Here is a 22,108-nt window from a genome sequence, read left to right as displayed (position 1 = left end):
CTGACCTGCAGTTTGTGGACCCAAATGGTGTTTAATCCTCCATTTCCCCTGCCTGAGCGGGAAGGGTTCAGCGTCGCGGCGTTCCTGTGCCGGATCTCAGCAGGGAGGCTGGGTCAGTACAGGGAGACCTTTCTTTGGCCAAGCTGGCAACAGGAAAGCTCGGCCAAGGTTAGTCTGTCTGTCCATCAGTCACTTTCTCTTGGAGATAAGGAGGGAATGCTGATCACTTACTTGGTTGTGGTCTTGTTTCGGCCCCTCAGTGGCTGCCTGTGAGTAGGTGCATGTTTCCAGGCACTGCTGTGTCACCCACAACTTTCTAGGTCTTGTATGTTTCTAAGACTTTCAGTTCTGCATGATCCCTCTGCTCGCTTTGTCAGTATTTTTCTTTCCTAAAGTGTTTTCAGGCTTTGTTTTATTAATAATATATTTAATAATACAATCATTGGAAGAAATACTGGCATGTAGACTATAATTTTGTTCTTATTAATTGTTGGAGATACTATCCCTCATAGAGAATTCTAGAGATCAAACCCCATTAGGTCAATTGAGGAACATGGCTTTAAATGAAAATAATTTAGTCATTAGAATATTTGTTTTAACTGATTTTCTAGTGGCATTCAAGTCTTTACAATTTTAAGCATAGTGAATTACTTTCACTGAAACGTTAAGAGAAAACGCTCTAAGATTGCTGAATTAGGACCTTCCTTGACGGAGAGTGTTTTCCCCATTTACCCCCGAGGATGAGAGAAGACTTAGGTTATAATACGTAGACATTTCTGCTAAAAATGAAATGTTCTTTCCCATTGACACATGGAGATCTACAACATCATTTTGTTGTGTCTCCTGTGTGTATGTCCAAGTGTGGAGAGGTAGGGGTTACGGGCAAAGAGAAGGATTGTGTTAGTCAGCTCCTACACCTCCAAGATTTAAATTCGGACTCCCAATAGAATCTCTTTCAAAGGAGGCGTGCCATCCACCACCACCAGTCAGCAGGATTGCCCGGTTCTGAATGGACACGTTGCCAAGCCATTTGTCAGTATCACTTACCACGAGTCTTTCCTGAGCCCTGAACTGTAAAAACGGTTAGTTTAAATCTACTTGACTTCTGCAGGCAAAGTAAAAGTTTGAACAATTAAAATTAAAAGTGAATTTTCTTCTAAGAATCCTTGTAACGGTTTGCTTTTCTTTGCCATAGGGAAGTATTTGACCATTTGTTTTCTGGTCTTTGAGGAAAAATGAATCCTACATACGGCAGTTACTAGGGAGTAACTGTATGATGGCACTACTCGTGCTCCTTCCTGTTTTTAATCTCAGTAAATAAGGAAATACATCTTTTAAAAGAAAACATCAAATTGTGGTTTCATACATTTAAAAATGATGGTTCATTTTTGTGGAGGTGGTGGGGGGGTGAGTGGGGAACGTCCAGGCTCTCTCTGCCCAGAATTGCCTAGATTATTACTCTAGATTGTTGCCTTCCAGAGACAACTTTGAGATATGTGATGATTTAAGTTTTTCTGTGGCTTTTCAGCCCGTAAAATGCTTTAAATGTCAAAGGTCCGTACTTTTGAAGCGTCTCCTCTTTGTATTTTCCCTTCGTGGTGATGGGATTAGGTCTGGTGTCTCAGACTGGCCAAGTGAGTTTGTCACAGAAGATGGTTTTTTAAAGGACACTGAATTCTCATTACCAAACCCCTTCTATTCTGTCTGGGGAGGGTAGATGAAATGACCTTTCACATCCTTTCTAGGGCTCTGTAGTATTTATGCTGGTTCCAGTGAAGCAATTGGATGTGAAAAAAAAATTGTTTTTTTAAAACTTTTAAAGCAGTTCCTTTGAATGCATTCTTTTGTAAGAATTGTGCGATTATTGTGATTATTACCATTTCATCTTTATATTGGAACAATTTGAAGTCATTGATAGATACTTTTTCATAGTTAATTTAAGCATAGTGAAAGAATATTTTGCCTTCTGCTTTATTTTATGTATTTGAGACTCTCAAATGAATTTTCCTGCTAGTTTAAGAATTAACAATGCAATATATAGGAGCCTCAAATTTACAAACAAGTTGTGTTTTCAAAGTCTGTGTGCTAAATTGGCTGTTTTCAAAACATGGTCCCCGTTACTTATGTCAGTTGGGTTTTCTAACTAGTTCATATATGTCCTTATACTCCATAATGCAGTTAAACTGTGGAATGCCATCTAGTGGTACCCTTTTGGTCAGATTCTGGCTTGGTGGGTCATGAACTCAGTGGGGACACACTAAACATCTCTTTCTATTTCTCCAGTGTCAACTCAGAATTTAACAGCCTTATTTCAGGCATTGCTCGAAAACAGCCATGATGGAGACCTAGTAATACCGTGGTGTACATATATCCTTATGGAGAATTAATGAATTTGTACTGGTAGGTTAATACTTTCCTTATATTTAAGAAAACATTTTTTCTTTCATAGCAACTGTTGAACCGTGCATACAAGTAAAAGAAAATATTTTGTAGAAAATTTCAAATATACAAAAGTAAACAAAATAATGTAATGAACCCTATATGTATTCATCAGTCTGCTTCACAGTTTTCCATTCTGGTCAATCTCATTTTATCTGTTCCTACCCGTGCCTCCTCCTGTATTATTTTGAAGCAAATCCCAGATCAGATCTCTCACCTGTAAATATTTCAGTATGTGTCTCTAAGAACTCTGTTTAAAAATATAAGTGTGGGATTTCACTGTCACACCTAAAATAAAACAATTTCCTTCATATAATCTCTTAGTCAGTGTTCCAGTTACTAAATAGACATTTAAAGATGTGTTATATTATCCATGCATTGTGTATAAGCCTGTTGGTTCTTTTACAAAACAAATGCAAGAAGGAAGCAACTAGATATAAACTGTTGTAACTTTTTTGGGGAAGTGATCTGAAAGTTGATTTCTGTATGTTTTGAAGGCCATATTTTAGCTCCTGTTCCGAAAATAGCGGCAAATAACCATTTGTAATAACATGCAAAACAGCCCTTATGAGATACAAGAGTTTGCTGCCCTTTCAGGACTAAACCTGAGTTTCTTGCCCTGTCTTTTCTGTGAAGTCCCGGGTTTCTTTAGCAGGGACGGTATTGATTTTTGCTCGTATGCTTTCGGTTCGGGTTGATGTTTAGCCTTTGACCCAGCCACTTTCTTACAATAAACAGTTTGTTGATGAGAGCAGCTGCCCAGCAGATTGTTTCCAGATTGTTCTCTCCTGGCTGAGGACGGAGTGCACCTTACGAAAAAGTCGGCTTGAAGCTTGCGGCTTCTACTTCCTATGGCTGTCTGCCTTTGAAGCCAACTGTCAGCCTCTGAACATTCTTCTATTTATAGCCAGTGAAGTGGTGTGAATCTGTGGCACTGGAAATCAGGCTTCACTTACTATCTTGACTATTTTATTCCCTGAATGAATATAGCAGCCTCTTCTAGAAGTTTCTGCCATGTGAGCAATTCCTGATATTACAGTAGGAATTCCCAGCGTTGGGTATGTGGAAATGAGTGTACTGGGTGGTGCTGTGTAGGGAAGTAGACAGAACATGCTTTATGTTGTGTAGGAATCCATGCTCCTTGAATATTTAAAGATTTTCTACATAATTAAGGAATGAGGTAACTTTCAAACCAAGGTAAGGATTATCTGCCTCATGTTATTATCTTGCCCTTTTAAAATAAATTTTCATATTTATCCTACTTTCAAAAGACTACTCCTTTTTGTTGTTGTTGTTGTTGTTTTAAGATGTTGGGGGTAAGTTTACTAATCTATTTATTTATTTTTGGCTGTGTTGGGTCTTCGTTTCTGTGCAAGGGCTTTCTCTAGTTGTGGCAAGCGGGGGCCACTCTTCATCACGTTGCGCGGGCCTCTCACCATCGCGGCCGCTCTTGTTGCGGAGCACAGGCTCCAGACGCGCAGGCTCAGTAGTTGTGGCTCACGGGCCTAGTTGCTCCGCGGCATGTGGGATCTTCCCAGACCGGGGCTCGAACCCGTGTCCCCTGCACTAACAGGCAGACTCTCAACCACTGCGCCACCAGGGAAGCCCTGTTGTTGTTATTCTTAATGCAAGTGACCAGTACCCTAAGGATTTGGCAATTTATGTGACTCAAAGGTGCACCTTAGTTTGGATTTTTGCTGCTTCCCTAATCACCGCCCAGTTGTTACCTAGAATGGCCTGTCTGCTTGCAGCAACCTTCATTAAGGCAAGGTCGGAACTTTTCCCGCATCAGAGCCAACACTTTTTTTTTTTTTTTTTTTTTTTTTTTTTTTTTTGCGGTACGCGGGCCTCTCACTGTTGTGGCCTCTCCCGTTGCGGAGCACACGCTCCGGACGCGCAGGCCCAGCGGCCATGGCTCACGGGCCCAGCCGCTCCGCGGCATGTGGGATCTTCCCGGACCGGGGCACGAACTCGCGTCTCCTGCATCGGCAGGCGGACTCTCAACCACTGCGCCACCAGGGAAGCCCGAGCCAACACTTTTTACTCAACTGGCCACCAGGGGCTGCTGTCAGAATGGTGAGGCTGAGCTCACCTCCCTAGAGGCAAGTTTACTTTTTCTACAACCAGTAAATTTTGTTAAGCTACCAATCCTGGTTTCAAAACTCAGGTCTCACTACACAGCCTCCAGTTACCAAGCATGCTTATGGCTGTATCCCTTCCAGCCAGCTATTACGTAGAACCTGGACCCGATTCAAGACCTAAGATTAAGATTTGTGTGTTTTTCATTTAGTGCCAATAAGCTGTTATTAATACACTGATTCCACATATACTGAAAAACTCCATGAAACGCACTGGGGTTTGTGCTCAGGAAAGAATGTCCTGCGTTCCGACTGTTCAAGATCGGGGCCTCTGGAGGCATGGCCTGTGACAATTAAAATCGGGTTTTTGAGGGTGGTGTTCTTGCCTGAAGTGACCTTCGCTACCCTAGTGCGGGCAGCATAAAGGGTTGTGCTGATTCAACTAAGATGTGAATGCTAGAAAGTATTCTTGGTAGTAGTCATTTGGTTTTTCTTTTCTTTTTTTTTAAACAAAGGCTGCATCTTTGATGATTCCAGGATTAACAGCAGAACAAAAATATCCAGTGAATGTTGGAGCTGGCAGAGGCCTTAGAGAGCTTCTGGAGCAAATCCCTTCGTTTCTCCTCAACTTTTTATTTAAAAAAAATTAAAACCTAAGAAAGGGTGAAAGAATAGCACGCAACCCCCATGTAGCCTTCACCTGGATTCACCACTGGTTAACGTTTTACCACAATTTGATAAAGAGGGTTTGTTTTTTTCAAAAGATGTGTATGCTACTGTCTTCAAGTAAAACACAAAGCACAGAACTTATTGTAAGTTATTTATGAGAGTATGAGTCTTCCACATTTTTGTTTCTAGGAGTTGGCAAGAGAGTGGCACTAGTTTCCACTTGGCCCTGGGCTCGTTTTCTTTATTTGAAGTAAAACCAGTATCCTACTGGTTTGTAATGGTTCTGGAGAGCTGGTTGTCACCCTACTGGGCTGTGGGCACATCCCATCTTCACATGGGCCAGCATGTATAAAATTCTTAGAATATATATTAAAAGTCCTAAATTTTAGAACATAAAACATCTTAGAGCCACGTGCTATGAGGACAACTAGTTGATCTTTTATGCCCAACAAAGGAATTCTACCAACCCTAATCTAGGAACATTCCACTGATGACCATGTTATGTATATAGGATTTATAATTTTTCTTTCAGTTTTCCAACCCAAGTATTGTGACTTGGAACCTTAGATCTGATTGATTACTTTTATATGAAGGTTAAAAAAATTGTTTTTTTTGGTAAAATAGTGTACAAATGCTGTTGTATTATGTGAATATCTGCCTACCCCATTAAACTGTAATACAAGATCATCTGAAGGCAAGGAACATATGTTGTTAATCCTTGTGTCCCTTTTCCAGCATTTTGCCTATAGTAGGCGTTTAGTGTGTTTTGTTCAAAAACTTAAAAACATTTTGGCGTTTCCCACTGAAGTATTGTGAAACGCTTCCTCCACTCCTCTGTCTGGGAGACCCGAGGGGCCTCAGGGGATAGGCCAGTAGTAAACAGCCCACGGGGCTTCGACTGACTGCCCAGTCCAATCTAGCTGTCACCCTTTATCTAGCAGTCACCCTTTATCTAGCTGTCACCCTTTATAACGGGGGTTTCGTAAACATCATGTTAAACATTTTAAAAGAATCAGCTGTTGATGTACCCGAGGAAAAGTGACAAGATGGAGCTTCAGAAAAAAGTTGGAATAGTTTTGCAGAGCTGCCCTCTCCTTGTAGGACAGGTTAAGGGGACACCTTCGCTTCTCTAGACTATTGGAAATCTTTCTGCTTTCCCTGAATCCTCCTCGTACTGGCCACCTCTCTCTTTGCAGGTAACATGTATATCTTAATTTTGGAATCCTAGAGAGGATGTTACAGTTTTAACTGAGCATTTTAGCATTTGGGATGAAGCACCGAATCTTGAATGTTAAAGCTGAAAGGGGGATTTGCAGTTTTCTCGTTTTCTTAAAAAAATTATTATTATTATTTAATTAATTTATTTTTGCCTGCGTTGGGTCTTTGTTGCTTTGCACGGGCTTTCTCTAGTTGTGGCGAGTGGGGGCTACTCTTCGTTGCAGTGCACGGGCTTCTCATTGCAATGGCTTCTCTTATGGTGGAGCACAGGCTGCAGGAGCACGGGCTTCAGTAGTTGTGGCACACGGGCTCATTAGTTGTGGCTCGTGGGTTCTAGAGGGCAGGCTCTGTAGTTGTGGTGCCCGGGCTTAGCTGTTCCGCGGCATGTGGGAGCTTCCTGGACCCGGGCTTGAACCCTTGTACCCTGTATTGGCAGGCGGATTCTTAACCACAGCGCCACCAGGGAAGTTCCAGTTTTCTCCTTTTTAAAAATGAGGAACAGGCAGGACCTCCCAGCTAGTCGGGAGCAGAGCTGTTGACCAGATTCTGTGCTGGTGTCTCCTGCCCCCACGCTCCAGAGAGGCCAAGGCCAGGCTGCAGTGACAGAGGCACTCAGTTTAGGATGGGTGGGGCCTTCTGAAAACAAAAAGCTCAGCGCTCCAAGCCTGCTGCTCGCTCAGCATGGCGGACGCTCACATCTGTGCGTGCGCATGCGTGCTTGCGTGCGTGCGTGTGCGTGCTTGCGTGCCTGCGTGAGTGTGCACCAGCCAGGACGTGCCCCCTCAGGGCAAGGCGCACCGAGCTCCCCCGCAAGCGTTCCCACTGGAGCGCTGGGCCCACCACCCGGAGCTTTCTTGGCTTCGTAGACTACGCTCCTCGCTCCGGCAGGAGCCTGTTTGTGTTGGCCTCCGACAAATGGCGGGCGTTTTACACGGGCCGGCTTAATGAAGGCCCTGGAGACTTCTACGGATGTTGAACCCAAACCCACAGGCCCCGTCCGTGTAAGTTAGCGCCTCTCGAGTAGGAGCGGTGGTTGAGCTCCGACCCGGAATGCCTCCCTTTCTTTTAGAGCCGGCCACGGCTCTACTTTTGGTCTCCGCCCTTGCAGAATAGATTTCATCTCTAAAATGAGCCCATTTGGCCCAGCGGAGGTGTGATGCCTATAAAACCATACTTGTTAGAAATGACTTATTCATTACCTCTGTTTTATGGGTCCACCCTTATTCATTACCTCTGTTTTACGGGTCCACCCCAGCCTTTTGTGGTCTTCGCTAGTTGGCAGGTAACAAAAAATGCAGTAAATCGTGGCTTTTCAAAGCCGGAGCCTGAGGGAAACTTTTATATAATAAAAGGAATACAGTTTAACAGACATTTATTGAGTGCCTACTGTGCCCCAGGCATTGGGGACTGGAAATGACTGACAAGTTCAGCTGGGGTGGGGGGTGGGTGGGCGGGGAACCTCCCATTCCTGGGGTTTAGATATCGGATGCCCTTTGTCATAAATCCTTTGGAGCTGCGGAGTTACCATTCCAAGTTTGGTCTGATCACTATGAAAGATCAGGATGTGTGGAAGTTCATCTTGTTGCTGGGCACAGGTTGTGCCCCAGGGCAGAGATGTGAGAGGCAGTCACATCAGAGCGGGACCGCCCCTTCCCCTTGTGTCCTCTCTGAGCAGTTGTGTTGGGCACTGTCCACTTTACCCTGTGCCCTTGTTCTCTGCCTCTTCCCAGGCTCTGGTTACGCTGGCAGGAAGTGAGAGAGGTGGACGCATTTCCTCGCCGCCCGCTCTGCTTACAGCCCCTGTGGGGAGCTCTGTCCTCTTGCTCCTCCAGGCTTGTTGCTGGTCCAGGTGCTTCCCCATCCCTGCCCTTTAATTCTCTTAACTCTGCTCACAGTTCCTTAAGTAGCCCTTCCATTGAAGTCTTTTTTTTTTTTGCGGTACGCGAGCCTCTCACCGCTGCGGCCTCTCCCGTTGCAGAGCACAGGCTCCGGACGCGCAGGCTCAGCGGCCATGGCTCACGGGCCCAGCCGCTCCGCGGCATGTGGAATCCTCCCGGACCGGGGCATGAACCCGTGTCCCCTGCATCGGCAGGCAGACTCTCAACCATTGCGCCACCAGGGAAGCGTGAACCCCTTGTATTTTTGAGAGTCAGCGTCAACAGACTCACTCTGATGAATTAATATGGACCTAACTGGAAAGAAGCATCATCAAGGGCCCCATGGAGATCTTGCTGGCTTGGTGCCAGACTTGATACCGGCGCCAGCATAGGTGGTCTCAATCCCAGATGCCTAGGAGCAGAAGAGGTGGTACACAAGAGTCCAGCTGGAGAGTCTGTCCCCGTATAATGAGGGTAGTGCTTCTTGGCCCAGCCAGTTATTGCCATGTGGGAAAGAGTTTCTGTTTCTTCAAAAGAAGCAGGATGAGGGCTTCCCTGGTGGTGCAGTGGTTGAGAGTCCGCCTGCCGATGCAGGGGACATGGGTTCGTGGCCCGGTCCGGGAAGATCCCACATGCCGCGGAGCGGCTGGGCCCGTGAGCCATGGCCGCTGAGCCTGGGCGTCCGGAGCCTGTGCTCCGCAACGGGAGAGGCCACAATAGTGAGACGCCCGCGTACGGCAAAAAAAAAAAAAAAAAACCCAAAAAACCAAAAGAAGCAGGATGTGAAATATCCTGATTTTTAAGTGTTAGCAACTAGTTCAAAATGGATGGGCCAAGTAAAACATTTCTCTGGGTTCATTTTGGCCCTTGGGTATCTGTTGGTGACAATTGACCTGGATATTTGTGGGCATGGACTGCTTTCAGCAGTGTGTCGTCACTGAAGCTAGAAGCCCCTCTAGGTCCATTCATTCTGGGGTGAGAGTGCTTGGGATCAGTGGCTGAGCATATTTGGGGAAGCAGGAAGGCAGGGGCCTTGGGAATCCAAGCTGGGGTGCAGTACTGTCCAAGGAGGAATCTGGACAAGTTAGGCAAGTGTTGATCAGACTGCAGTGGGTCCATTGGAACTGAGACAGAAGTGTCTGCACGGGGAACCAATCAGAACACACTCATCTCAGACCCTGCCTGAGGCTTTGCTCTGCTTGGTTCTGGTGCTCAGAATAAAAGTTCACCCTGAAGGTTGCCACATGAACAATCCCTGCCGTAAATGAGGTCAGGACCAAAAACAGTCCTGCTCTTTCAGGAGTGTCATCTTTTGATTGTAAAGATCTGCTATGCTATGTGCCTTCATCACTTCTGTGAAGACACTGAGTGAACGTGAAATTGGCTGTGAATATTTTGTTTGTAAAATACCAGTAGTAAGAATTTTTTTTGTATAAATTTTCATATAAATTCTTCTACTCCCGTTTCCTCTCATATTTAACTGAGAATGAAAACACCCATAAAAAGAGCTTGTATTCTATGTCTCGGTAGATTCATTTTCTGATTTACCCACTTGTAAATTTATAATGTTGCCTAGCAGCTTATAATGTTATGACTGAAGCACAACTAATCTGATTATTTACAATGAGGCAAATGTGTCTCTGAGATAGAAAACCTTTAAAAGTTATGATCAGTTATTTGGTGTTTCTTGGGAAAAGGAGCACCCAAACACAAACAGAGTTGGTAATAAATATTTTGAATCCAGTGCTGAATCAGAGGTATGGCTATGTTTCACCCATTGAATCTTGTTTAGATGGATAAAATTTAGCAGATAAGACAAGTGATGGGGTGGAATGGCTCTAATGTGACTGGACATAGCATACTGTACATCTCTGTACATCTGCTACACTCCCCGTATGACGTGTTAACTAACCATGGAGTAGCCACTTGTGTGTATTTGCACTAAATATAAATTTAAGCATTCATTTCTTCAGAAGTAGGGACACTGGTGTTCTTTTTCGACATTAGTGAATATAGAGTCTCCTGGACTTCAGTCATTGTTTAGTGTTGCACAAGATTGTTGCTGTTTGCTTTAAAAAATCAACTTTGGGATGACGTAGTCAAGAAAATACACTTATTTATGTGTAGGGTTTGATAAACATATACGCTGGAGTAACCGTCGTTGCTATCAAGATAGAGACCATTTGCAGAATCCCACAAAATTCTCTTAACTCTGTTTCTCATTCAGTCCTCATCCACTCTCCCACCCCCGTGCTCATCCTTGGGCAATCACTGATCTGCTTTCTATCCTTATAGATTAGATTGGTCTTTTCTGGAACTTCATCTAAATTGAATCATACAGTACATACTCTTCTGTCTTTTTAAATTTTATTTTATTTATTAAATTTAAAAAAATTTTAATTTTAATCAGCCTTATGTTTTTGAGATTCATTCATTTTGTTGCCTATATGGGTAGTTAATTCCTTTTTTATAGCCAAGTAGTGTTCCATTATATAGCTGTGCCATAACTTACCTATTCTCCTGTTAGTGGGCATTGGGTTGTTTGCATTTTTTGGATATTATGAGTAAAGTTTCTACGACCATTCGTGTATAAGTCTTTGTTTGGATGTGTGTTTTCGTTTCTCTTGGTTAAATACCTAGGAATAGAATTTCTGGGTCATGTGGCAAGTGTATGTTTAATTTGATAAGGAACTGCCAACCTGTTTTCCAGAATTGTTGTACCATTTTATGTTCCCACCAGTGATGTATGAGAGCTCCAGTTACTTCACGTCTTTGCCAACACTAGGTATTGTCAGAATTTAGAAATTTGTTCTTCTCTTTCTGGCTTACTTCACTCTGTATGACAGACTCATACAGAGTGAAGTAAGCCAGAAAGAGAAAACCTAATATCATATATTAACGCATATATGTGGAATCTAGAAACATGGTACAGAGGAACCCATTTGCAAGGCAGAAATGGAGACACAGGTGTAGAGAACAAACGTATGGACGTATGGGGGGAAAGTGGGGAGGGTGGTGGTGGTGGTGGTGGTGGTAGGATGAATTGGGAGGTTGGGATTGACATATATACACTAATATGTATAAAATAGATAACTAATAAGAATCTGCTGTATAAAAAATAAATTTAATTTTAAAAAAAGAATTAAAAAACGTAACCATTCTAATGGGTGTGTAGCAGTATCTCATTGTGGTTTTAATTTGTATTTCCCTGGTGACCAATGATGTTGAGCACTTTTCATGTGCTTTTTGGCCATCTGATGTTTTCGTTTGGCCAAATCTTCTTGCTGATGTTCTAAGTTGAATTGTTTTCTTATAATTATGTTTTAAGAGGTTTTTTTTTTTTTTCTTCATTCTGGATACAAGTCCTTTGTCAGATGTGTGTATTAAGAATAGTTTCTCTCAGTTTGTTGTCTTTTCATTTTCCTTAACATTAACCCTTGAAGAGCAGCAGTTCTTAGAGTTCTTAATTTTTATAATGTCCAGCTTATCATTTTTTTAAAAAATAAATTTATTTATTTATTTTTGGCTGTGTTGGGTCTTCGTTTCTGTGCGAGGGCTTTCTCTAGTTGTGGCTAGCGGGGGCCACTCTTCATCGCGGTGCGCAGGCCTCTCACTGTCGCGGCCTCTTGTTGCAGAGCACAGGCTCCAAATGCGCAGGCTCAGTAGTTGTGGCTCGTGGGCCCAGTTGCTCCGTGGCACGTGGGATCTTCCCAGACCAGGGCTCAAACCCACGTCCCCTGCATTGGCAGGCAGATTCTCAACCACTGTGCCACCAGGGAAGCCCTATCATTTTTTTTTAATTTGATGGTTTATGCTTCTTTTGTTGTATCTGAGAAAAGATTTACCTATCCTAAGATCAGAAAGTTTTTCTCCTGTATTTTATTTTAGAAGTTTTATATTTTTACATTTAGGTCTGTGATTCATTTCAAGTTACTTTTGGTATACATGTAAGGGTCAAGGTGTTTTGGGTTTTTTGTTTGTTTGTTTTTTTGCATATGTGTGTCCCATTGTTTCAGCACCATGTATTGAAAAGATGATTTTTTTCAGGTGAATTACCTTGTTGAAAATCAACTGAACATATATGTGTGGCACTATTTCTGGACTCTATTCTGTTTTTAGAAATATATGTCTGTCTGTAAGGAAATATACCATACTGTCTTGATTCCTGCAGCTTTATAATAAATCTTGAAGTCAGATAAGGTAAATCTTCCAACTTTTTTCTTCCCAAAATTGTTTTGGTCATTCTAGGCCTATTCTATATATATCTATGTAAGTTTTAGAAGTAGCTTGCTAAGATTTTGATTGGAATTGCATTGCTTCCATAGATCAATTTGGAGAAGAATTGACATCAATAATATTCAGTGTTCTGATCCATCCATGAACATGGTATATCTCTTCAGTTATTTAGGACTTCTTTAATTTTAAGTTCAGTAGTGTTTGTAGTTTTCAGTGTACCGTTCTGGCACATACTTTCTTTAATTTATTCCTAAATGTTTCAGATCTATTGATGCCACTGAAAATGGTATTTAAAAAATTCAGACTCCAGATATTCATGGCTAGAAATAAACCCAGTTTTTGTATATTGACCTTGTATTTTGCAACCTTGCTAAAAGTACTAGTTCTAGTACTTTTTTGGTGGACTCCTTGGGGTTTTCATGTTGTGTGCAACATGCCCCAATAGGAAACAAAGGCACATTCACTTTCCTTGAGAATAGCTAGTGTTTCACTAGCGCTGTGGCTGGTTCAAAGGGGCCAACATTTATGTGACTATAAAATGTTGTTTTTGGTTCCACCTAAATTGTATTTAATTAGCCTGAAATCTTAGAGAAAGGTAAATACTAAATTCTTGAAGTTCAAATGTTAAAAAAATAACATTAATTAGAAGGTTTTAATGAATTTCATTGGAGTGGAATTTGATAGCAGTTGTTTTATTTTCAACAGGACTGATTTGACTTTAACGATTTCATATTTCTTTTTGATGCTGTGTATCCATTTCAAGGCCATCTCTTAGCATTGCCTTTTCTGGGTTTTCCCTCTTGATATACCTATTTATGTTTCTTACTTGTGGGATGTTTTTGGTAAGGAATTTAATATGCATTTATATGATGAATGCTTATTAAGCATGCAGCATTTGCCAGACTTGGTACCGGGTGCCATGGATACAGTGTGAGCCAGACAGAAACATGCATTTGCTGTCTTTATGGAGCTTACATTCTAGCAAGACAGTGGGACATTGAGTAAATGATTATACAAGCTATGGAATTACAATTTGAAAAGTGCTATAAAGTCACTAAGTTTATGAAAGAGAGTTCTAACTTAGACTGGGACAGGCTGTGGGTCGGAGAAATCTTCCTTAAAGCAGCGACATTTTTGCATGCTCCAATAGTTGTGTTTATAGAGTTAGGTAGACTTGGGAGTAGGGGGTTGGTAATACTACTTATGCCAACCCATTTACCTTGATATATATGCTCCAACCTTTTTTCTTCAATAGCATTTCTATACCGCCTTTGTGGTCATTGGTAGAGTTAAACCAAGAATCATGAATTAATTCCTTTTCCTTTTATGATAGCAGCTAATTCTGTAGCTCTGAAGTCATCATTGTAACAAGTCCATTTGAGAGGACATACCAGGCAGATTTGCATCGAACAGGTAGTAATTTTGATACTTCTTGTGACCAGAGTTTTATTCTCCTGTCTAGGGATAATGGGGATGGGCGACCCATGTGTACTCGCTTTTACTTGATTGCTTACAGTTGGATTTGACTATAGTGAATATAAATATTTAGGAGAATTATAGGTGGTATACAGTTATATTTCTTAATAAGTTCCATGCCTTGTTTTATATCTTTTTAGAGTCTCTTTTTTCTGAATAACTTACTTGGCTCTGATTAAGTCCTGAAAGATTATATGAAAGAAGTATTTTAAAAAAAAACCCCTCATATACCTTGCTTACATCAATTTTAATTTATTTTGCATATTTGTGCATCTCTAAGTGTTGCTTTCAAAAACAAACAATTTATTAGATGAATGATATATAGATGGCCAGTTGGATAATTTGCTCCATAGGAAATTCCCTGCTTTATTCCTGTCTGAAAGGTCTACCTGGTGCTAGCTGTTTCTTTTTGGTTTTATCTTGATTTTCATAGACTTTGAATGGGGGATTCACATTGCCTACGCCTGCTGAATAACTGTTTAACTCTCTGCTTGAGTTAATGAAAACTGTAGTTAATTAAGAAGTGTTTATTGTTCAGATTATTTCCCTCTCTTTTTTTATGATTTAACCTATTCACTGATGTCTCTTTAGCCTGTGCAGTGCCCTTGTGAATCCAGCTGTTCTGGGGAATGTGGTGAAGGAAATTCGGATTTGATCGCTTTATACTTTAAGGGCATTGACTAAAGTTTAAGGAGCAGAGTTGGTTATACCTAATGGCCAGGTTTGAGGTTTGGGGGTGTCTTAGTCAATGCAGGCTGCTAAAACAGGATAGCATAGACTGGGCAGCTTGTAAACAACAGACACTTATTTTTCATACATTTGGTGGCTGGAGGTCTGAGATCAGTGTGCCAGCATGGTTGTTCTGGTGAGGGCCCTCTCCCAGGTTGCAGACAAACATCTTTTTGCTATGTCCTCACTTGGTGGAGAGAGGGTGAAGGATGTCTCTGGGATTGCCTTTTTTTAAAAAAAAATTAATTATTTATTTATTTATGGCTGTGTTGCGTCTTCGTTGCTGCACGCGGGCTTTCTCTAGTTTCGGTGAGCGGGGGCTACTCTTCGTTGCGGCGTGTGGGCTTCTCATTGCGGTGGCTTCTCTTGTTGTGGAGCACAGACTCTAGGTGCACGGGCTTCAGTAGTTGTGTCTTGCGGGCTCCAGAGCGCAGGCTCAGTAGTTGTGGCGCACGGGTTTAGTTGCTCCGCGGCATGTGGAATCTTCTTGGACCAGGGCTCGAATGTGTGTCCCCTGCATTGGCAGGCGGATTCTTAACCACTGCACCACCAGGGAAGCCCTGGGATTGCTTTTTTAAAGGTACTATTCCCTTTCATGAGGGCTCCACCCTCATGACCTAATCACACCCAAAGGCCCCACCTCCAAATACCATCACCTTGGGGATTAATTAGAATTTCAACATATGAATTTTGGGGGGATACAAACATTCAGCACATAATAGCGGTTACTTTTATAATTTATTCATTTTTATTCTTACTCCAGTAGAGTGTATATTAAAGAATTAATGGTGAACAGGGAATATTCCATTTAAAATTTTTCTTGGTTCTTTGTGCAAGGATGGAAAGTTAGTGCTGTAATTCCTGGTGGCTCACTTCAGCTTGACCTCTTCCAATGACTTTTCTGTTGCTCGTTCAAGCAGGATCACCCCTGTGCCTCTCATATAGCATGTAGCTGTGCGTGGCTGCATAAAAGCAGAAAATCATGCCGACTGCTGACTCTGAATTCAGAAGCACTAACCTTAGATGAACCTTGAATGCTTCTGGTTGCGCATATGATTTTCCCTGCTTCCTTCTTTTTCTGTCTCCTTTCTCAAACCTCCAGCACCTCCTTCCTCCTTTTCACTCTTGGCTGAGCCTCTTTCTTCCTATTTATAGAGAAGATAGAAGGAATCAGAAGATGATATCACCAGCACCCAGCGCCAGGACTCCCAACTGTGGGTGGCTTTGGAGCAGGGTGGTGGCAGTGTAGGTCAATTCCCAGGGCTGGCTGTGTAGCCAGCAAGGGATGAGGGAGGGCTGCAATCCAGTGGGGAAGCTGGGCTGGTGTCCCCAGAGGTGATGTGCGTCCTGCCCATCCCAATGGATAAAGGACTCTGCTTTCAAGGCCGACCTCTCAGCTTGATCATTAGGACCCACCCCTTACCTGTTTACCTGTTTCCTTTTCTCCATAGGACCACTCACATCATGCTGTTATTTCTCTCATTTAATAACCAAAGAAAACCTGTTTTGACTTCATTCCTCCCTGTAGCCACTGTCCCATTCTTCTTTTTCCTTTAGAGGAAATTCCTTGGCAGTGTTTTGTCCTCGGGGTCTACAGTTTCTCTCCCTCCCCAGACAGGCTGTTGGTTACTTCTCAGTCCTCTTTTTACTGCCCTGTCATCCTCTTCTGCCTTCTTGCTGCCTGCAGAAGTGGACTCCCAGGACTGCCAGGACACTCTGCGCCAGCACGTGCGTGCTTGTGTGCGCGCGCGCACACACACACACACACACACACTTGAAGATTCTTGTGCTGTAATACATCTCACCCTCTGGGTTTCTTCTGATCACTTCCTTTGAAGCCATTTAACTTGTTCCTCTAACCTCTGTATTTTCTGCAAATTGGAAGTGAGTTTTAAAGTTTCATTAATAGAATTTAGTTAAATGACATTTCATCTTTGAAGCTGCTTCTCTTAGGCACGTGGAGCTTTGGGACAGACCCCTGATATTAACAGAAGGACTCATCTCCTCTTTGGAAGTGCCTGGCCTTTGCATGAAGGTGGCCCAGGAGTCCAGATCAGCATTTACTGTGACTGACAGATTTTAATATGTTTTACGCTGGCCTCTCAGGATGCTGACTACCCCCAACCCCCTGATGCTGCACCCCAGGAGGAGGCCCCTGGGGCTTTCAGGGTCGCAGAGGAAGTTGCAGCCTCTTGGGAGGGTGGGTAGGGAGCTCTGTTCTAGGTCAGATAATATCTCCTGTAGTTCTGCCCCCGCTCCTTGGGGAGGCAACGAGAAAAGCCTCTTTGGGTTGGTAACCCGGCAGTGGCTGGTGATGGTCAACTTGTCTATGAGAGGAGGTGGAGGTCCTGCAGAGGCTGAGAGCGAATTCTCTAGTACCTTAGTACTTGGTCTTCTGTGACTTTTCACCTAGGTTTTTATTTCCCCAGATGAGATAATGAACTTCCTTGAGGGTGGAAGTATAAAATTATAAATTTTCTGTAAAATTCATAGAGAACTAGAGAATCACTAATGAACTCAAGAACTGGAGAGGACGTTTGAGAATTTAGGATATAGTTAGTGTAGGATAGAAATATACTTATTTCCCTGGATCTTGGTTTCTGAATAGTTTATTTTTATAATATGGGTATACTTAGTTACTTATTGTCTATTGTATAATAGTTTATACGTTCAGACTATGTTAATCTAGCTTTTATTGGTCATGAATTAGGATGTTCTTATATTACCAAAATGACATTTTAAGGAAAAGCTACCATCATCTAACATAATGCCAAATTATGACCTTTCCATTTCTTTCTTTATGACACAGGAAATGCGGGATCCTCTTATGCAGTGGCTGGGGAAACATGTGGATGCTGAAGGAGTAATAAAATCTAGCAAGCTGTCCCTTAAATTCGTTTCATCCTACACATCTGAAATAGAAATCACCCCATCTGCTATACCTGTGGTGACTGACATGGAGACCTTCTCATCAGAAAACTTTAACTTTGAGATCTACCAACAAAATTTGCAGACAAAGAAACTTGGAAAAGTAATTCTGTTTGCTGAAGTGACACCCACCACAATGAATCTTCTGGACGGGTAAGTTCTGGCCAGGCTGGCTTCTCTACCTGCTTGGAGGAATCCAGTTATGTTGATCGTTCTCTCTAACCAGCGCTGGGTGAGAGGGATAGAGATTTAGAACGATAACTCTTGATAAAGCACTAGCAAGATGGGAGTAGCACCCTGTCCTAGAGGAGGTAAAATGTAGGAAAAGAAATGAAAGTTCTTTGGTCAAGGATTTGTGTTTTAAAGAATGGGGGATTTTTGTGCCTTGTGACTCTCTTCCTTTAATCTGGCCTTTCAGAATGTCTTTGGAAAAAAAGAACATTAGGAAAAAAGATGTTTAGCAGGTGGCACGGGTGTTGATGTTACTGCTTTACATTTGTGCTGTTATAATCAGTGTTAAGATGTTATAACCGGTTTAAGATGTTTTGCAGGAGCATTAGGATAGCAAATTTGAACGACATGTAAGCTGTGTTAAATTAAATAAATTAGGGCTTTGTACTTTGAAAACCTGTTTTGGTGTGTTCCTATCCAATGCATTTTTAAAGCACTCTGTAATCCCATTTGGATGTTCCAAATTTACTCTTATTGCAACTTTTCCTTTTTATTCCTTCTGTTTCATGGACTTTGATTAAAGGTTTAAAAATGGAAAACAGATGAAAGGAATTTTTAAACTCCAGATTAGTCAGTATTAGGTAATACTCTTACGTTGAGATAGATAGTTTAAAAAGTAGGGTTATTAGAGGGAGTGAATAAGAAAAGCATCTTCCTTCAACATGGGACTAATATTTAAGGAATGTAAGACTCCACCCCCCCAGCCCCCCATTCAGTTTCTAGACACTTCCACCTGTGGGACTGCACAGTTAGACAGATACATAATTCAACATATGGACCGTGTGGAAATATTTTGGCTTTTCTTCTTAACAATAATTTCTGGATTTGCTAGTATGTTGATATAAACTGATGAGATCATTTTAGGATTTCATGGCTGTCATACTCAAAGTCATGGAAATGGCAATTTTAGTGTACGTATAGGATGTAGAAAAAGCATCAATATTATGGGGGAATTAGCAGAGTGAGAAGGTGAAGTAAGAAGGGGAATATGAGCAGTGGTCATGAACAGTTCTTGTTGCCCGAGTTGTTTTGTGTTGTCATAGGTACTTTTTTTTTTTCCCCCAGTGTTCCCATCCTCTCCTGCCTTTACTCCCCTCCCCCTGCCAATCCCTTGAATCCCTGTAGAGAAGAAAACACCTGTATTTGTATGGAGCATTTATTACTTGCTTGTACAAACTCTGTGATAATCTTTTGTCACTGCAGTGAACTATATTATATCGAAAAGGTGACCCATTATAATCATATTTTCCAAATAAAAAATCAGACACAACATTTAACAAAAGATTTTGGGAGGTGACATTCAGGTGGGAAAACGTTGGCACTTCCAGACCATTTTGGCTGTTTTTGTGGACAACAGTGAAGAATATTTTGTCTTGGGGAGATCTTGAAACTTTGAGATTATCGCTGTTGAGTCTGGGCAGTGTATTACCAAGAGGGCTGTGAGTGCCTTGCTAGGGTGGGTAGACCTATGCTCCTGTGTAACCATGTGGTTGGGTTTCCTTATACCCTGGTGAGGCTGCGTTTTAGGATGGAAAATAAATGCCGTGTAAATAGCAGTTTTATTACGCTTGAATATCTGTAAGTTCATTTTTGATATTGAACTTTTTTTGAAAAATGAAAATTCCACCTTAAGCAATTTGGGTCTGTAAAAGTGTGCATGAGCTCGGGAGTCGGGAAACTTCTGTAGGGTTAAAGGTTGTTATTTTTACAGAAGAGAAACATTTCAGCTTTTCCAGAAGCATTTAGGAATCTTTGTTTCTTTTCTTGTCTAGTCTCCAGAGTGTGGATGGTAAAATGGCTTTGATGATTACTGATGAAGCTCTGCTTTGCACAGTGCAGATGTTGAATAAGCAGTCGCCTTTCACCGTGACTTATCATAGATGTCCTCTTCCACTGCACACGTGGGTTCCTTTCTAGCACTAAGAGAAAGGTACTCACTGCAGCCTACTGAGTCAGCGAGGCTGGTGAGAGGTTCCTGGGCGGCTGTAGCCTCTTTTAGAAGGAACTTGAAGAGGTCAGCTTGGTGTCAGAAACTCCCAAAATTGTCCACAAAGGGGTCATGAGATAGGTAAATGCTACATATTGATTATTACTTTCTAAGAGGAAGAGTGAAGACATTTCTACAGCTAACATTATATTTGGTCCTATAAATGAGCTACTCTTATGGAAACAGTATATTGTTGTGGTTATAACAACAATAATAGTAGCTAATAGGTATTGAAAGCTTTTATCTTCCATACACTGCTTTTATGTACTTTATATGAATCCACTAATTTCATACATCACACCGGTGTGTAGAATGCTAGGTAACAGAATTTATTGTATGTGGAATTGTTCCTATTCCTGATAAACACTGACATTTTCAGTTTTCAGAGCTTTTCCCTATAATGATACAGCTTCTGACAGACATGCGGTCTACCTCCCAAGCTACCAAAGGCCAGGCCTCGATTGAATGCTTTGCTGCTGCATGACAGTGTTCATTAGCGGTGAACCTGTGAGACCCATGTCCTTGCCAACTGCCCCCGCCCAGATCCCCTCTGCATTTTTAGGCCTGTTTCTTGTGACGAACACAAGATCTAAGCCCTAGCACATCCCATTCAGGTACCCATTTCTAGGTCAGTTGGGGTTAGGTTCAACTGTGTGAGACAGTGATCCCCCAAATTAAAGTGGCTTAAATAGGATTGAAGTTTTTTACTGTACATGAGATGGACTGAGATGGACAGCCTGGGGCCGAGTGTGGCTCACAGTGTCCAGGACCCAGTTGAGTTGCCCTGTCACCCTCAGCAAGTGGTCCAAGAGGCGACCTACTCATTTATATTCCCTCTCATTTTAGCCGGTAAGCAGAAGGAGAGGGGACAGTAGCATGTGCCCCCATTCTTTTTTTTTTAATATTTAAAAAATATTTATTTATTTTTGGCCGCATTGGGTCTTCGTTGCTGCACACAGGCTTTCTCTAGTTGCGGCCAGCACAGGCTACTCTTCATTGTGGAGCGCTGGCTTCTCACTGCAGTGGCTTCTCTTGTTGTGGAGCACAGGCTCTAGGCACGGACTTCAGTAGTTGTGGCACACATGCTCAGTAGTTGTGGCTCGTGGGCTCTAGAGCGCAGGCTCAGTAGTTTTGGCGCACGGGCTTAGTTGCTCTGCGGCATGTGGGATCTTCCCGGACCAGGGCTCGAACCCGTGTCCCCTGCATTGGCAGGAGGATTCGTAACCACTTTGCCACCAGGGAAACCCACCCCCATTCTTTATGGACTCTTTCACAGGTTGCTCATGATATTTTTGTTTATATCCCAGGGCTAGAACCTAGTCACATGACCATATTAACCTACAAAGAAGGCTAAGAAATAACTGTGGTCTTTATACTTGGCACCCATGAATCCAATGAATATTAGGGTTCTGTTACCAGGGAGGAGAGGAGGTAGGTAGTAGAGGACACTTAGAAGTCTTTGAAACAAGCATGTACTTTCTGTGTGTTGGACGCCTAAAAAAATAGCAGGAGGCCTTTAGGTAGCATATACATCATGATGGCCCCAATGCTTGCAAAACTTAAAACCATAGGTGGAAATAATTATTTGACAGGTAACTCTGGTTTTATTTCACTGCTTGTGCAGTGCCATTACAGGTATTTTTCTTGTGTTATTATAAATCCAGGAGGATTTGGACATTTTTCTTTTAACAAATTATTGGAGGATATATTTTCTTCTTTGACCACAAACCCAGCTTAAACTACTGTGGCACTGAGGTGGCATTGAACGCTTTCATTTGATCTCTGGATAAGGGAGCGCGCTGGTCTTGAAGCCATGAACCACCACTACCATCACCTCCTGCCCCACCCTGTGAATTTTAAAGCTATGTTAGTGGTTCTGTGGAGGAGAAAGAGCTCTGGGCCGGGTGGCGGGGGGAGGAGTGGCGGAGAGAAGTACGGGAGTTGCTTGCTGATTACGTCAAGGTACTGTGGACTCTCCCCCCAAAAATGAAGAGCAAAAACCACGTGAATGAGTGATCTTTCCTCGATAGTCTGACTTGGCTGTGCCACCCAACCAAGTCTGGTTGGAAGAGGTAATTTTACCCCGTATCCTGCATCCCAGTCCTTTTTTCTGACACATATTTCTGACCATGAAATGCATTTTGTACTCTATTGTCAGGGTAACACCTTTTGGATGAAATGCTAGTTTTGATTGACTTAGGCGGTCTTTCTTTTTTTTCCTCCTGTGCTATTTCCTGGTA

The 22,108-nt window shown here is 42.4% G+C and overlaps 1 protein-coding gene across 3 annotated transcripts in view; it reads left to right on the top strand.

Annotated features, from left to right (window-relative positions):
* HLCS (holocarboxylase synthetase) overlaps positions 1 to 22,108 on the top strand; it is a gene marked incomplete at its 5' end in the record, with an annotated part of 193,687 nt that overhangs the window by 39,295 nt on the left and 132,284 nt on the right. For all 3 annotated transcript variants that reach the window (XM_079704245.1, XM_079704243.1, XM_079704244.1), the window contains one exon: positions 17,532 to 17,803. In XM_079704245.1, the coding sequence (XP_079560371.1) occupies positions 17,532 to 17,803 (272 nt within the window). The remainder of the gene's footprint in view (positions 1 to 17,531; positions 17,804 to 22,108) is intronic.

This window comes from Hyperoodon ampullatus (assembly GCF_949752795.1).
Source record: "Hyperoodon ampullatus genome assembly, chromosome: 5".
Classification (NCBI taxonomy): Eukaryota; Metazoa; Chordata; class Mammalia; order Artiodactyla; family Ziphiidae; genus Hyperoodon; species Hyperoodon ampullatus.
The sequence above is the reverse complement of the archived record's forward strand: the minus strand, read 5'-3'. Positions and strand labels throughout refer to the sequence as shown.